Source organism: Ahaetulla prasina, chromosome 1 (genome assembly GCF_028640845.1).
Source record: "Ahaetulla prasina isolate Xishuangbanna chromosome 1, ASM2864084v1, whole genome shotgun sequence".
Taxonomy (NCBI): domain Eukaryota; kingdom Metazoa; phylum Chordata; class Lepidosauria; order Squamata; family Colubridae; genus Ahaetulla; species Ahaetulla prasina.
Window position 1 is genome coordinate 287,187,352 of NC_080539.1, and position 17,829 is coordinate 287,205,180.

The window sequence follows — 17,829 nt, forward strand, 5'->3', positions numbered from 1 at the left end:
AGTTGGCTCCATTCACAAGTTCTGGAGGCAAGTTGTTCCACTGATTAATTGTTCTGTCAGTTCAAGTTCAAGTTCAGTGCAAGTTGTTCTGTAGTTCTATGTTGCTTCTCGCCTTGATTAGTTTCCATCCATTGCTTCTTGTCCTGCCTTCTTGTGCTTTGGAGAATAGCTTGACTCTCTTCTTTGTGGCAGCCCCTGAGATATTGGAACACTGCTATCATGTCACTCCTAGTCCTTCTTTTCATTAAAGTAGACATACCCAATTCCAGCAACTGTTCTTTATATGTTTTAGCCTCCAGTCCCAGTTATGTCTGGCTCTTACACTCTCAGCAATCTGTAAGACAATCTGCAAAGATGCATGCCTTTTAGCAAGCACTTAATTTTAAATGAGTTTACAAGGTAGTTAGTTTTAACCTCTGCTTTTTAAATATTCAATCTGTGTTTTATAAATATTGTAAGCTGCCTTCACCAGAGTAGAGATAGCCAAAATAAATTAAATACATTTCTCGTGGCAGATCCATCAAAATTGATTGTTTGACCTCACTGTAATTGTCTAGACCCTTACCGTCATGTCAGACCAAAGGCACGGCCCCACACATTGAAAAGTGGAATATTCAATGAGATGGAAAATGGGAAATATGCTAAGTATTTAAAGGGGCAAGGAGATATTCTCAGGCCAGAAAGAAAGTAAAACAAGAGGAGAATGTGGAAGAGGTGACAGGGCAGAGGGGTGAAAAGCAATAGCAACAGTACTTAGACTTACATACCACTTCATAGTGCTTTACAGTCCTCTCTGAGCTGTTTACAGGGTCAGCATATTGCCCCCAACAATCTGGGTCCTTATTTTGCCAACCTTGAAAGGATGGAAGGCTGAGTCAACCTTGAACTGGTTGGGATCAAACTGCTGGTAGTTGGCAGAGTTAGCCTGCAATACTACATTCTAACCACTTTGCCACTACAGCATTTAGACAGCATTTAGATACCTCTGAATCCTTCAGTCCATACCCACAGCTTCAGTAACACCGAAATCTTGCTTGTACTCTACTTAGAAAAATAGATATTTTTTGCAGAACTGTTTGAAGCACATGTTCTTGGCACTGATAATAAACGGTCTGGACTGCAGCATGTTCAAAGTCCTGCCATACTTTAGAATGCTGGTCTTCCCCCTCAATTCACCCAGTCTCAGAATACACCTTCAGAATGTCAGCTTTCACTCTCAGTACAGTAGATTTGTGGATTTTTTTCCCTCATGAAGATGAAATTGAATGCTACAGTGACTATCAACCTCTGCATTAGGCTTTCATCAAGAGCTCTCAATTTGTTTTTGTACCCTTTCTGAAGCAAAGCATCTTTTTTGCAAGTATCACATCAGCCAGGAATAATTAGACTGGGACAATGATATCATCCTACAGGCAGTGAAAATCTTTTCATGCCTTTTCAGCCAAGGGAACCCACCCTTATGTTTTCCAGCTCTCTGCTTCTGTGAATGAGGCAGTAACTATGTGAAAGTATGCTTGGGTCAGCCGCTATGATGCATTCATCTGGAGGCAATTTGGAAGCTCTTGCTTACAACTCGCCACTTGATCTTTATCAGCATTGTTCCAGACTTTTATAAAGCTGTGTCTCTGGACACCAACCTTTCCAGTTATTTGGTTCCCTCATTTAATTTTAGAAGTAAAGGGTGGAATGAACATTATACATATAATAAAGATCCATTTCATGGCCCACTCCATTTCCAATATTAATCATATGGGTAAATTCCAAGTATTATTCCTTGGTGGATGCAAGTTTAACGTCATAGTGCACATATTCTTAAACGAGGCAGCCTTCAATTACGCTGGCTGGGGATGCTGAAAATGGTTTGTCTAGCTCATCTGGAAGACATCAGGGGAAAGTTAAAATAAGACAGGGGTGTCAAACTCGATTTCATTGAGGGCCACACCAGGGTTGTGTTTGACCTCGGGGGTAGAGTGGGCATGACCAGGTAGGCGTGGTCAGCTCTGTGTCACTCATGTTGGGGGAGTCTGGGGTGGCCTGAGTGCTCTGCCATAAAAAACGGGTTCCTGGGTCCCATTTTCGGCTGTGACAGCCTCCTGCAACCCTCTGCCAGTGAAAACGAAACTCAGAAGGGCCACATGCCGCCCTCCCAAGCACCGTTTTCACTGGCAGAGGCACCGTGGCCCAGTTCTTCACTGTTTCCAGGCCAACCCCGCGGGCCAGATCTAAGCACCCCATGGGCTGCATCCAGCTCCTGGGCCTTGAGTTTGACACCCCTGGAATAAGAGAATAAACTTTCTGCATAATAATTATATCCCATTTTACCCTGTATTTTTTTCACTGAGCTCATGGTAAGAGGCTATAAATTAATCTCTGCTTGGCAAATCAGAATCAGAAGCACCAAGTGGAATCATGATTTCCTCTCCTTCCATTCTCCTCAAGTTCATGCACTCAATCTATCTTTTTTATCCCACAAGCAGGAATTTTCCTTCCTTTCCTATTTTGTTGCTGGCCATGGCAAGCTAAAGCTAGTACACATGATTCAAATATTAGAAGCTTTGGACCTTATAAACACTATGATAATTTTGAGCCTATTTTAATGTATCTTCCATCTGTTTTTATGAGTGATCAGATTAAGAAGGAGCTAATAGTGGACATAGTGGCTCAAGGGCTAGAACGTTCAGCTTGTCGATCGAAAGGTCAGCAGTTCAGCGGTTCAAATCCCTAGTGCTGAGGTGTAACGGGGTGAGCTCCCGTTACTTGTCCCAGCTTCTGCCAACCTAGCAGTTCGAAAGCACGTAAAAAATGCAAGTAGAAAAAATAGGGACCACCTTTGGTGGAAAGGTAACAGTGTTCCGTGCGCCTTTGTCATTGAGTCATGCTGGCCACATGACCACGAAGACATCTTTCGACAGTGCTGGATCTTCAGCTTTGAAACAGAGATTAGCACTGCCCCCTAGAGTCGGGAACGACTAGCACGTATGTGCGAGGGGAACCTTTACTTAATAATAATAATAATAATAATATTTTAATTTGTATACCGCCCTTCTCCCGAAGGACTCAGGGCGGTGAACAGGCAGATAAAATACAAATACACACAATAATTAAAAACATCCCTTAAAAAACTAATTTAAATGCCCAAATGTTAAAATAACATACCCCCCCATAAAATCACAAAACTTTAAAAACCCATCAATACTTTACCTAATACTTTGTATGTTACCTAATACTTTACCTAATAGTGGACATGGGAGAAATATTTTAATCAAGTATGCATTTGGTATATCCCAAAAATAAACTCTGTAAGTTTGTTTGCATGATACAGCCTTGTGACCTTTGTGTGGTATGAAATGTACATATCACAAAGTTCAGAGAAGTAAAATAAAACAATTTTTAGTAAGTGGGAAAATATCAATATTTTTAAAGATTTTTTAAATCCTTAGGGCAGTAGAATATAAAGGGCTAGACTTATTAAATCCAAAGAATAGCCCATCTTTCTTGAGAGCCAGTTTGATCTAGTGCAGGGGTGTCAAACTTGCAGCCGCGTTGGCCACACTCACCTCCAGTTTAGTGAAGGAGAAGAAGTTGTGATACATCGCATGACAACACGTCATTGTGAGTTTGACACCCCTGATCTAGTGGTTAAAGCTTCAGGCTAAAAATCAGGAGACTCTAAAAATCAGTGAGTTCTAATTCCATCTTACCTATGAAAGGCAGCTGGCAAATGACTGTCACAACAAATAGATCAACGTTTAGTTGATCTGGAGGAGAAAGGAAAAACAGACCCTCCACTTGTAGGAAAATGCTATGGAAAAAAAATTAGCACATTGTCCATTTCATCAAGACTGGAACAACGTTAGAACAAAAATACATATGTATCCTGCATTCAGATATGCAACCTCACATAGTAAACTTTTCCAGAGAAAAACTTGCACTTGAACTTTGAAATACATATTTGGGGGCTGAGAAATGGACATGGTTAATTAAAATTAAATTAGATGTAAAACAATATAAATATAATAGTTACTATTGTTACTCCTTATGGATCCAGGATTTGTGTCAACTATACAAATAAGCATCAAACCAGATTTAGTCTAGCAAATGTACAGGGACCAGGCATCCCTATATATGCACAATACTGAACGACAGCTCCAGTCAATAAGATAAGAAAATCCTATGAATTCATATTGGAGTTTCTTACCCTAATATAAGGCATAGATCATCCTGTTACATCCCTTGATTTATTCCCTTTTTATGACTTATCCCTCTTCATGCATCATGCAGATTGAAATAATTGCTAAGATTCTCCAAGAGAGAAATAGTCACCATATAGGGGAGATGGGCAGCATAAATAAATAAAATAAAAATAAAATTGTATTATAGGGTAAGGCAAAAGTAGGAAACTGATTGGAGCTGAGGACCATGTTGGTGGTTTGCAGGAGAGAAGCAGAGGAATGAGAATTACATTAATGTTCCTGTTTGTCTTCAAACAAGCCTTCCAAAGGTGGAAATTCTGAAAACCCATCTGGTAACTAAATGAGACATTGGGAGCATTTCTTTTAAGATTACACCCAGGCCTGTCTTTCCATCTGCCCAGAATATTTCATTCCACTCTAGCATCTCTCTTTTCCATCAGTTGCCTATGGCTACAAAGCTTGCACACTCGTGCTATTTACCAATCCTTTTAGAACATTTTTGAAGATGCGTCTCCAAATGTTTAAGATACTTCTTGCACCTGTTAATTGGGGGCTGCATGAAGTTTCCCATGAATGATTAGGTTCAATGAAGACTGAAGGAAGCAGCCCTCAAAGCTGCTCTGAGAAGCAAACATGGACCCCTTCAGAGGTGGCATTCACTTACGTTCCCTACCGGTTCGCAAATGTGAGCGCACGTCCACCATATGCCCAGCCTTCAGTGCATGTGCTCGGCCTCAAAAATGTGCCTAAGTAATACGGCATAGAGCCGGGGCAGGTGGGCAGCCCCACCCGCAGTTTCCGCTACCGGTTTGGGTGAACCGGTCCAAACCAGCTGAATACCACCTTTGGACCCCTTGCTTTAATTTCACTGTTTCCATTTGAAACCCCTCAGTCTTCTCCTGCAAAGCTTGCACTAGGGGAGAAGCTAGAGAGCAGTCTCCTTCAGGAAGTTCTGTAGAGGAAGATGTTAAGGTCATCTAAGCTATTTATGAGAGAAAAAGCTCAGCCTCTTCCCGCCCTCTGCCAGTCTGTTGTTCTTTACTCCCACAACATAGGTAGGTTCCACTGTTGGTAAATACCAAATTCCTCACAATGGCTGTCCAAGACTGGGCTCTTTCAGTGGGTTCATTGAAAACTGAAAACTGTGCCAGTACAGAGGAAGAAGGCTACCTCAATTTCTTCTCCCAGTACTAGGCAGTTTCACATTGGTGAAACAAAGCAAATAGGCTTCATGGTTCAGACTGCCCCACTGGACAAATCTGAGAAGATCTCCTGTTGGGAACTCTTATGTGTGAATGAAGCAAGTCTGGCTGTATCAAGATGAAGAATATTACCATATAGAATGCTTGGAGAGACCAGAAACATTGAATAAAACCCCTGGTTTTATTGTGCTGGGACAATACCAGTGGTGGGTTTCTACCGGTTTACCCTGGTTTGGGCGAACCAGTAGTGGAGGCGGTGGGAGGCTCCACCCACCCCACCCAGACGTCATATCAGACGCCTTGCACATGTGCAGAAGCACTGTGTGCAGGCGAAGCGAGCATGCACACATGTGCGCTCACAGTTCCGAACCAGTAGTGAAGGTAAGTGGAACCCACTACTGGACAATACAATCAAAATTCTTCATGTTCCATCTATATTCTAGCAGCTGTACTTAAAAATAATAAAAGCTTCTGAACATTTTTCAAAGCCAGCCTCCTCCAGAGTAGGTTACAATTATCCAATTTCAGTATAGATGGGCTATGAATGACAACGTCCAATTTCTCTTGGTGGGGACACAGCTGGTGCACCATTTCCTTCAGATTAGTTACAGGATATTTCTGTTCATAGCATATTTAAATATATGGATGAAGCCTATTAATCATCATAGTAGCTATTAAAATAATGGAAGCCTTCCTTATCCTCTCCCCCTCACAGATGGGAAGATAATGCATCTAGAGTGATCTACTTCAAGGCCACACTATTATTTAGTAGCAGATTAAAGAAACTTGTACTGATCTCTCCGTATCATGCTAAGCCTGAAATCCTTTGTTGTTAATAAAAAGTTTTCCCAAGGGATATTTTCGGCAGTTTTAGGAATAATAGAATGTTTCTGTAACACATTTCATCTTCCAGGTTGTGATGGAATCATGTAGGATGTGGCATGTTAACTGCTTTGCTTATGATAAACAGTGCTATCTTGTCCCATATTCAGCATTTGCAGACCCCACTGAATTTAAAGGCCTAATGAGTAGATTGCTTGACCTGGAAAGAAGAGTAGGGCTATAAAAGAACATTTTGAGCTCGTTCCCTTACTCATGAGGCCACCTATGAACAAATAGCAAGGCAACAGCCCTGCATGTTGTCTATTTGTAGCTTGAGAGTCAACTGTAACCTTACTGAGAAAGTCATGTGTCATCTTGCACTATTGCAAATTGCTTTAAAACTGGCTGCTTTGAAGACCACATAAAACTTCAGCTGGGACAAAGTCCTACAGATCAGATGCTTATGGGACAGTCTCATGACTGCCATGAGCACCTCTTCTACAATAGTTATTGTAGGCTATTGTAACTAATACATAATATTTTATGCTATGGCTCCTCCCCTTTGGAACATTATGCCCCAAAGTGAGATCTGCACCCACCCTTCCGACCTTCTTTAAGGCCCTAACTGGCTCCACCAGTTAGCCTAGGGCCCTAACGGAGGTGCATCACTCAGGAGGTGTCTCTCTGGTTAAGAGAAGACTCCATCTCTCCCTGTTTGTAACTTGTTCCCCCTTTCCTCATCTTTCAATGGCAAATTATTTTCATTCATATTGTTATTTATTGATTTAATGTTTACTGGCTTTTAATGTTTGTAAACTGCCCAAAGTTGCCTCTAGGCAAGATGGGTGGCATACAAGTTTGATAGATAAACGAATAAATAGGCTGCTGGGGTATTTCTAAGTACAATATTCAAAGTGCTGATCATCACTACAACACTCTATATTGTGCAGAACCTGGGTATCTACCACACTGTTTTTCACTGGTAGCTTGCACTTGTCCAACTGGGAGATCTCTACTTCTCATAAAGGGCAATGGGAGAAATCATGAAAGTGGGCCTTCTCCGTTGGAGCTCTCTCTTATTCTGGAACTGCTTGCCATTTGAAGGAGGGCTACCCCTTTCTCTTGTGGGCTTCTGAAGATTTGTAAAGACCTGGCTGTTTCAGAAGGATTCCAGAATGATTGGTATTGATGCTGCTGATACGTTTTTATAGTTAATGTGCCTTTCTGTTGATATTTACATTGATTATTGTTCCCTGGTTTAGAGTCTTTTAAATTGAAGAAGTATGTAAGAGATTTCAAAAACACACCTATTGCAAGATATATTTAATATTTTCTATTGAAGTGTATTGGAGTAGGGATCGGGGTGAAATCCAGCAGGTTCTGGAGAACCAGTAGTGGAAATTTTGAGTAGTTCGGAGAACCGGTACCGGAAATTTTGAGTCGTTTGAAGAACCAGCAAATACCACCTGGCCCCAGAGTGGGGTGGGAATGGAGATTTTGCAGTATCCTTCCCCTGCCACGCCCACCAAGCCATGCTCACCAAGCCACACCATGTCCACCAAGCTACGCCCATAGAACGGGTAGTAAATAAATTTGAATTTCACCACTGGTAGGGATTGTCAAGCAAATTTAGAAATAATCTAAATCAGTGTTTCTCAATCTGGGAAAGTTTAAGATGTGTGGACTTCAACTCCCAGACGTCCCCAGGTAGCATGGCTGGAGAATTCTGGGAGTTGAAGTCCACATGTCTTAATTGGTCAAGGTTGAGGTTTAAAGCACTGTTTAAACGGGTTTAAAACACTGTTTTAAAAAGTTGCAGTTTCAAAAACAGAATAAGAAATGTTGAGTCATTACAAAATTCAGTTATATTATTATTTCTGCAAAAGCAATTACAGTATCTACCCATATATACAATAAAAGTGGCAAATATTCTTATCCAAATATGACTCTATTCATCTGGGATTCACCAGAGATTCGGGCGTCTCTGCATGTTATAAAAATGCTGCACAACGTATCCTCTTACCTTCTTTTTAAAATCTTTAAATACTTTCTCTTTTCAGTTTCTCACTGGCTTGCCATCTTACTTTTCCTATTTCAACATTGTTACCTAAGAAAGCTTATGCCACTTTGTAATTTTAAAAAAGCCTTCTAAAAGTGCCATTGAATATGTTCTTTTTCTTTCAAATAAAAAGGATTTAGAGATCCCAAGCAACACATTCAAAGCCGACCAATAGATGTTTTTCAAATGAGAATGTTTCTGCATGGAAACAGGCCTGTCATTTCTCTCTCTTTGTTCTCAAAGCTAGGCCTCTTCTAACGGTTCAGTCAGGTACTGTAATATGAAAGAGAGAGAGAGAGAGAGAGAGAGGACGGGAGGGAGGGGGGAGAGAGAGAGAGAGAAGAGAGAGAGAATCTGTAATATGAAATAGTTTTCATGAGAGAGAGAGGGAGGGAGGGAGGGAGAGAAGAGGGGAAGAGAATCTACAGCAAAGGAAGATCTGGCAAGTCTATGTCTATCTACAGGTATCTATCTATCTATCTATCTATCTATCTATCTATCTATCTATCTATCTATCTGTATTGAATTTATTTGCTGCTCATCTCATTACGAGGTGACTCTGGATGGCATAGAATCTTAAAAAGAATAAAGCAATTTAGAAACATGTACTGTATATAATAAGAATAAAATACTATAAATATACAAATTAACAACTGTAACTAAAAGATGGTAGGGAAAGGGTAGAATGAGTAGGAGGGAAAGTGGGATCTGTTATTAATTTATTAATCTATCAACCACCTCCAATGTAAAACCCCTTTATTGGAGCCTTAAGCCAACTGGCAGAGCCAGGTCTTCAATTTCTTGTGGAAGGTTGGGAAGGCTGGAGCAAAATGTTCCGAAGGGCAGGAGTGATGTCAGAGAAGGCTCTTCTCCTGGATTCCACCAGCCAGAATTCCCTGGACAACAGGGCTTGCACCATATTTCTTCTGCTGGTACAGGTGGAGCGGGCCAATCCCAGTGGGATGAGATGATTCTTCAAGTAACCTGGACTCATACCATGAAGGGCTTTAAAGCTGATAACCAACACCTTGAATTGGAGCTAGAAACAAATTGGCCACCAATGCAGCTCTGGGAACAGTGGTGTAACATGGGCTACTCTAGGGACCCAAATGCTGTCCACGCCACTGCACTGCACTGCTGTAGCTTCTGAATGCTCTTCAAGAGAGGCCCATATAGATATTTTATAGCACATGCTTTCCAGGAGAAAAGTACTGATGTCAAAACAGGTGGGCATTTGAGTTTGTGATCTTAAAATAATTCCTAGTCCATTATCTGAAATGGACAGATAATGGGGACTAGGCATTATCTGAAATGGACACATAATGAGGACAGAAAATAAGCCTGACATGAGAACGTGGATCAGATATGGAATGAGCCAATAAATTCTTTTTTCTTTAGAAGGCACTCCATGTACTTCCACTTATGCGAATACCTCTGAGCTTAATGCAGACATACCAATTTGGAGCTGCAAAAAAATCTGGACAACCATTAAAGAGCAAGGAGTTTTCTATAAGTCGGTGCTGTGGTGAACTGGAGCTTTGTAGTCCATATATAATATACCTAGCCTAGTGCCTATTTCAATTGAGAAACAATTGGGTGGATGCAAAGTGAAGGAGCAGGAGAAATAGAGCAGGATGAATCATGAAGGAAGACAAAATGCAGCAAACGAGAGATCAAGGATAAGAATCTTTGAGCTGCTTGTCTGCATTTCAGACAATCCCCACTATTCCACATAGGATTGGGAAAATTCCTCATTTGAATTTCCTAAGAGTCACTACCAATTTCTACACAACGCCAAAGATCTAATTCCACCCATAGCAGCTTTTGTGTTCTTTCACTCCCTGCCCCACTTTCTTTTAACACTACCATCTTGCTCTATTTGCAGAACGTTTGGGTAGCTCCACTTAAAGAGGCATGTAATTCAACTCTGAAGGGAGATATTTCAAAGTTGGAGAACATTTCTAAATTCTTTGCTGGCACACCTTCATCTTCCAGTTTTCTATGAATTCTGAGGAATTCTGTATTTTAAATATGTGTACATTGGCCCATGGTGTCTGGGATTTTATTTTTGAGTTATATTTTATATGTAATCCATAACATTTTTACTGTTTACATCTCATATAAGAGAATAGAATAGAATAGAATAGAATAGAATAGAATAGAATAGAATAGAATAGAATAGAATAGAATAGAATTTTTTATTGGCCAAGTGTGATTCGACACACAAGGAATTTGTCTTGGTGCATATGCTCTCAGTATACATAAAAGAAAAGATTAATAATAATAATAATAATAATAATAATAATAATAATAATAATAATAATAATAAATAAATAATATGCCACAGATCATAATACAACTTCTACAAGACAAGAAAGCCATAAATCTTTAAAAAAAGCATTCTGATTTAAGTGATAAGCATACTGATTTACATTGAATTTGTATTTAATGCTGGATCCCCTACCTATTGTTCCGATTTAAGGATAGAATGATGCCATGTATACTATTTGGGGATGCCAGTCTAATTATTTTAACATGTATGTAATTCTTAAAAGTGTACTTCAGAAAGAAAATGTTGCATGAAAGAAGTGTTGTATTTTAAGTTGATACATATTTTGTCATTAATGATTCATAGAATCTTTGGCAACTGAAGCTTTTTCTCAAAACATTGCAATAGAGTTCATAGCCTACTACACAATTTAAATCTTATTCACATTTCAAAACATTTATTTTTTTAATATCTGACCATATATACTAAGACTATATATTAAATTCAATAATTTAATCAAGTAATAATATCAAATTTTGGCTTTCACCATATAAAGATGTATTTTCCTATTGCTTTATAAGTACTTTAAGGCAGCAAACATACACAATCTACTACTTCCTTCCTCTTGTTTTTCCCACAACAACAACTCTGTGAGGTGGGTTGGGCTGAGAAAGAGTGACTGGCTCAAAGTCACCCAGCCGGCTTTCATGCCTAAAATGGGATTAGAACTCACAGTCTCCTGATTTCTAGGCCAGACCTTAATAAAGACAGCCCACTCCCCAAATAGAATCTCCCAGCCTCATAATATGTTGATTTACTGCCTTTATTGATGTGAGGAGCTGTAAGAAAAGCCTTCTTACATAGGAGTTAGATAGTAGGAACAAGGAATCCTTACATCTGAAAATAATGGCTATTTCCTACTAGTAATCTAATTCTATTAATGATGGTCCAGAATGCCAGAATTCAGCTCAATAAAGAACACTTCATTAGGATTCCAAATAAATATCGCAAGGCTGGCAACCACAGTCTTCTGAGAAGCTGTACACTACCGAAATGGAAGTGGGATCAAAGCAATGAATTCCCCTTTCAAGACAGGATCCCAGCATTTACTCAAGGACTTGAGGCTTGCTGGGCTTTGTTTTGGACAATGAAGACAGGAAGTCTCAGAGCAAAACTTGGTCAGAGACCCTTGTTTTAAAGGCCAGCAATTCCATGCAACGACCCACTGAGCCAGAATGCTGAGTCCAATGTCAAAAATCAGTGCAGCTTTACAGGAGTGAGGGAAAGGGAGAAGTATTTTTCCCCTAATCACACAGAGGTTGGGATTAGAGTTCTTCTTTTGGTCCCTAAGATAAAGCAGAGAGGAATTTACGGTATTACATTTTTATATTTTCATTTATTTGTCAGTCTTGTGTTAAATTTACGGGTGGGATAAAACTTTTGTATTTGGAGCATGCCAAAGAGCTTTGCCTTTATATTCATGGTTTACCTGCCATAGAAAATAACTGTTTCCCTCTCTACTCCACAGATCAATTTGGCACAAACAGTCCTCCCCCCCACCTTTTCTCAATATAATCAAAAGGGGTGATCTTCAAAGCAACTGAGACAGTCCAAGAAGAAGCATATCCATGCAAACAGAGCATCTTCCTCTTACTGTTAGCTAAACATCTTGTTTTTCTATCTTCTGAAGTTTGTGACTCAACTCAAGTCATTGTCATCATTGCCATTTCTGATTGCTAGTGCCATATCTGATATTAATCTTTTTGGAAAACAGATTTACAAATGGCCCATTGTGATTCTTTGTATAGAACCTATTAGACCACTTCCATAAGCCATCCAAACAAGGTTTGCCCTTGCAAATAAAGGTAAAGGTTCCCCTCGCACATATGTGCTAGTCGTTCCCGACTCTAGGGGGCGGTGCTCATCTCCATTTCAAAGCCAAAGAGCCAGTTCTGTCCAAAGACGTCTCCATGGTCATGTGGCTGGCATGACTCAATGCCAAAGGCACATGGAATGCTGTTACCTTCCCACCAAAGGTGGTCCCTATTTTTCTACTTGCATTTTCTACTTGCATTTTGAACTGCTAGATTGGCAGAAGCTGGGACAAGTAACAGGAACTCACCCTATTACGCGGCACTAGGGATTCGAACTGCCAAACTGCCGAACTGCTGACCTTTTGATCGACAAGCTCAGCGTCTTTAGCCACTGAGCCACCACATCAAATACATGCAAATACAACACACTAATTAAAGTTTGTATGTTTGCCATGCTATGGACTCAATTATTGTTGGCTTGGATGATAAGAAATATATCATCTGCACAGATTACACTCCAGTAGTGGCCAATAAGAAATAGTGGTACCATAAAATAGCTCAACAAAAAAAGAAAAAAAAAGAGGCCAGATTGGATCTAAATAATCTCACTGCAAATTGGAGTGAACCATACAGCCTTGCATATCATGCTGTACATTTTTCTTACTCTTTGTGTATTTCTTCTTCACAAAGAACTTAGAAACCCATCAAAAAGCAATATGAAGATAACTTTGAAGTAAAAATGCAATAGTGTTTATGTAAACAGAAGTTTAATGCTGAAAGAGGAGAGGTGGTGGGAAAAAACCTCAAGATTGCCCCATCCTGATCTTCTTTGATATAAGAAAAGAGAAAAAGAGAAACTCTATCAGGCTTTCAAAATTCTGTTTTTTTTATTGCTCCATTACTTATCTTGATCACAGAAGGCCTCTACAGTTCAATACCAAAGCAGAGGAAGTTCCCTCTAACTCACAATCGACGAACCTAACCCAGTCAGCAGTCCGAGACAATCAGATTTCTCAAAGAACTCTTTTATTGAGTACAACATTTCAGCACACATGAAAGCAAAACCAACTCTAACTATTTCCCACAGTTTTAGTATAATTAAAGAATAGATATTCCCCTACCTCCTTGTCACAGGTCACATTGTCCAATTTGGTGTTCTGGCGTCTTCCCTGGCAACTCCTTCCAGTCTCTAGCCAGCACCTGTTGAGATGAACTTGGTTCCCATGGGACAATCTGTTGTTATTGTCTGGGCTGACATTCCAAGCTTCTTCCCCCTCCCCCAAATACCGTGTGGCGAGCGGAGAAATGAAAAGATGGCTGCGGCAGCCTAGATCCATTTCAAAGTTGACAGGTGCATCTAAAGCTTCTACTTTTTGCCCATCTATCCGATTTTTATCTCCTTTCCAGATAGCTCATATGCAAAGCAGAAATCTTTTATTAATCCTTATTTCCTGCTTTGTAGTTTTCCTGTTGTTTGTGGGAAAGTGGGGAAGGATGGTGTACTGCTTCGGACTTCTCAGAAAAAAGAATATTTAAACTAAATTTGAAAATTTCAAAGGAAGTTTAACACTCTGTAATTACTGAATTACTGAAGACTGTATTGATCTTAATCTTGCAAGTTTTATATGCAAAATAACCCTGCACTCCCTCTAAAAGAATCAAAGGAATTAAATGTTTCTTTTAAAACTTTGTTTCATAGAAGTCAGAAGGCTCTTCCCTTCAAAATAAGATTATTCAGTTAGACTGGTTTCCAACATTTATGAAAAGAATCATACTATTACAGTGTTTCTCAACTTTAGTAACAATAGCAATAGCACTTATACTTATATACTGCTTCAAAGTGCTTTACAACCCACTCTAAGCAATTTAGAGAGTCAGCATATTGCTCTCAAAATCTGAGTCCTCATTTTACCACAATCTCACAAGGATGGAAGGCTGAGTCAGTCTTGACCTGTGTCAGGATCAAACTCCTGGCAATGGGCAGTTAGCCTGCAATACTGTATTCCAGGGGTGTCAAACTCATGTTGTCATGTTGTCATCATGACTTTTTCCCTTCGCTAAATTGGGTGTGGGCGTAATCAGCACGTGATGCATCCAGCCCGCTGGCTGCAATTTTGGCAGCTCTGCCGTATTCTAATTGCGTGAAGATGCATGGACTTCAACTCTCAGAATTTCCCAGCCAGCAGTACTACTATACTACTGTTGTACTACTATACTACTAAGATGGCAATGCTCAAGTACAAAGTATGGAAATCAGCAGACCCCAACATTTGCCGAGTATATAAAGAACTTTACAAAGAACTTGGTGGGAAGCGAACAGTCAAATGAACATTTACTTACCCAATTGTCATTGGATCCTATTTTTAAGATTGTACTTTGTTCTTTTTGTAGTGTTTAATTTTTGTAAGCTATCCAGAGCCATGTACTTACAATTAATAAACATAAAATAAACAAACAATAAGCAAGAATACAGATAGAACTAAGAGGAAAAGGGGCTTTCAAAGCAAGAGCGGATGCGCTTGCTGTGCCTGCCAGCAGTTCCTTAACAGAAAATGCACCATTTTCAGGGCTCCCACAGTAGCCATTCAGTTCCACAAAATATCTATCTCTATCTCTGTCTCTATCTCAATCATCTCTATCATCCCCCTCTATCTACCTATTTATCTTTCTCTAATATCTATCTATCTATCTATCTATCTATCTATCTATCTATCTATCTATCTATCTATCTGAGTTATGGAGACATGAAGGACTGGCAACAGGATGCAAGTGTGAATCTGGAGCTTGTGCAAAGAATTGTTCAGTTGAAATACTGCCATGTAAACTCTGTTAAGAGTAATATGAAGTAGAACTTTTCAACAATGAAATGCCTACATAAACATCCAGAGAAAACATAGGCATACTAAATGGCATATTTTTCAGGGGAGTTTTCCAGTAACCTAAGCTTTCAGTCATTGTCAGTATACTTCCATTCCTCTAGAATTACATGACATTTCTGATTCAAGTAACTCAAAAGGTAATGATTGTGTCACTCAACATCATCAAACAAATATACTCAACATCACTCAACATCATCAAACAAATGTACTGTTTGTACTGTACTGTATTGTAACGTACCGTATTTAGGACCAATTCTGGCATCTGAATGTTAAACATGTAAGACTCAGTTCTTAATTATTTCCTGAAGCATCCACCTGTCCTCTTTTTCAGTACAAAAACAAAAAATTGTGAAATAATATGTTTTTTTCTATTTAAAGGCATTCTCTATCAGATGAACTCTCCAGCCCAAGACTTGTTTAAAAACAGATTATCCATGAGATAAAAGGAATCAAGTATTTACAGATAGTCCTCGGCTTACAACCGCAACTCGGACTGTAAACTTTGAGTGCAGTCATTAAGCGGGGCATCGTGTGATTACCCGCAATCTTACAACGTTTTGCTATGGTTGTTAACTGAGTCGCCATGTGGATCGCGACTTGTAACCTTCCCTACCAGCTTCCCCTTTGTCTTTGTCTGTTGGAAGTCAGCTGGGAATGTCACAAATTGTGGCCTCTTGTCCCCAGGATCCTGCAACCATTGTAAATGTGAGCAAGTGCCCAGGTTGTGATTGTGTGAAACTCACAGGGATTCTGCACAGTCGTAAGTGTGAAGACAGATCGTAAGTCACTATTTTCAGTATTGTTGTAACTTCGAACAGTTCTTAAATGAATAGACGTACCTCAAAGTACTTTCAAACTTTATCCATGTAAATAAATTTAAAAAGAGGTATAATAACTCCACATTAAAAATAGCAAAATAGCCTCAGTTCCTTAGAATTAGGGAAAAGAAGTAATGGTCATGATCATTTATATATTCAATTGCATTAACCAAAGTGAGAAATATTTTTGTTCCAAAAAATTATAAAAAGGTTATCTTAATCTTCTTCAAATCAGTCTATCTTTGATGCATGAAAGCCATCATGGGCTTAGAACAGAACATTCTTTTAAAAATGCTCAGAACTGAAATTGGCAAGTCTTAAGATCCTTTGTCAGATGTTTTGGCCTGAATAGAGAGATTGAAAATTATCTCAACACACCTGGGGACGTCAGAACTGATGGGAGAACTCCATTATGCAGAGGACAAACCAAAGGCGAGTCCAATGCAATAATAAGGTATTCTTAAGTGGGATATTCTTAAAGAGTTTGCATGACTCTCTGTCTGCCCCATTAGGGTCTCCTGCTTGAGTACCTAGAAGACCTTCTAGGTACCTTCCAACTCTTTTTCTGTATTCTGTTGTAGAAGCATGGCCTTTGAGTCTATTTCGTTGTACTTGAGAATGCCAAACTGTAGCTGAATGAATGACAATCCAGAACCTTTGAAGATGCTTATGCATATGCATAGCTACAGTGATATACTCACAGCTTTCACAGCGATTTCCAGTATAGCCAGCCAAGCAGGCACATTTGTAATCACCAATTTTATCAACGAGGCAGGTTCCATCATGTAGACATGGGGATGAAGAACAACCTGAAAATGTACAAGACTTCTCAATTCCTTCCACAGACTTTCACCTCTTTTCTCTCTTTTGCACTCCTTTCTCTCTTAGCGAGAGACATTTATAATGTGAATATTTGGGGGCATGTGATAAAACAACAATGTGTTCTTGAAGCTGCGAGACAGTGATGTTAAAAATGCTTCTACTTAACCCCAATAATCCTTTTTGTGAATCAAAATTTGTGGCCCAAATGTTATCAAAAACAAGTAATGAGATGTGATTGAGATCATTCCATGCTAAAACAACTATTTTATTAAAAAATTGAAGCAGTTCCCAAGGGAGAAGCTTAGATACACAATTTGTGTTCATAAAGACAACTTATCTCTGAATAAGCTATGTGATTAGCTGTGTGTCACAACTGCAAAATGATCCTTTCTGGTTTTAGGGAATTAGGAATAAAGCAGTATGGAAGAAGCCACAGAGGAGAACTCTACAACTGCATTTACAGCAAAAGAGCCTATGGAGATCAACTAAAAGTGAAATGTCAATGAAAAGATCGAGCAACACAGCAAGCTGTCTGAAAACGTTTTTAGTGAAGGTGATGTGAAACTAAAGGTCAAAAATGAAATGTGCCAGAGCAGATGGAAAGAATGCCACCCATTATTAAATATACCGTATTGAAACTTGTTATGTTCAATATGTAAATACTGCCTTAGTGTCAACTCTGGAGCTGACCTGACTGAGGCCATTTTGAGGCTCCAGGGGTGCCGCAATGGAGATGAGGGAGGGTCAGGGAAGTGGGGAATAGTGATAGCTGTGGTTTGGTAGCCAAAACAAAATAGTTTCCCTTGTGAACCAAGGACATTCCCACAGGTGGTTGAAGCAAGGAGGAGTGATGTTGCCCAAGCAACTGGGTTGCACCCTGCTTGGACCATGTGACTGTTTGGAAGAAGAGGATTTTTTTTTACTTTTAATTAGATGAAAACTGCGGGAACA

The 17,829-nt window shown here is 39.5% G+C and overlaps 1 protein-coding gene across 4 annotated transcripts in view; it reads right to left on the reverse strand.

Annotated features, from left to right (window-relative positions):
• Positions 1-17,829, reverse strand: part of PAMR1 (peptidase domain containing associated with muscle regeneration 1) — a 76,461-nt gene that overhangs the window by 29,672 nt on the left and 28,960 nt on the right. For all 4 annotated transcript variants that reach the window (XM_058161662.1, XM_058161660.1, XM_058161663.1 and 1 more), the window contains exon 6: positions 16,758-16,865. In XM_058161662.1, the coding sequence (XP_058017645.1) occupies positions 16,758-16,865 (108 nt within the window). The remainder of the gene's footprint in view (positions 1-16,757; positions 16,866-17,829) is intronic.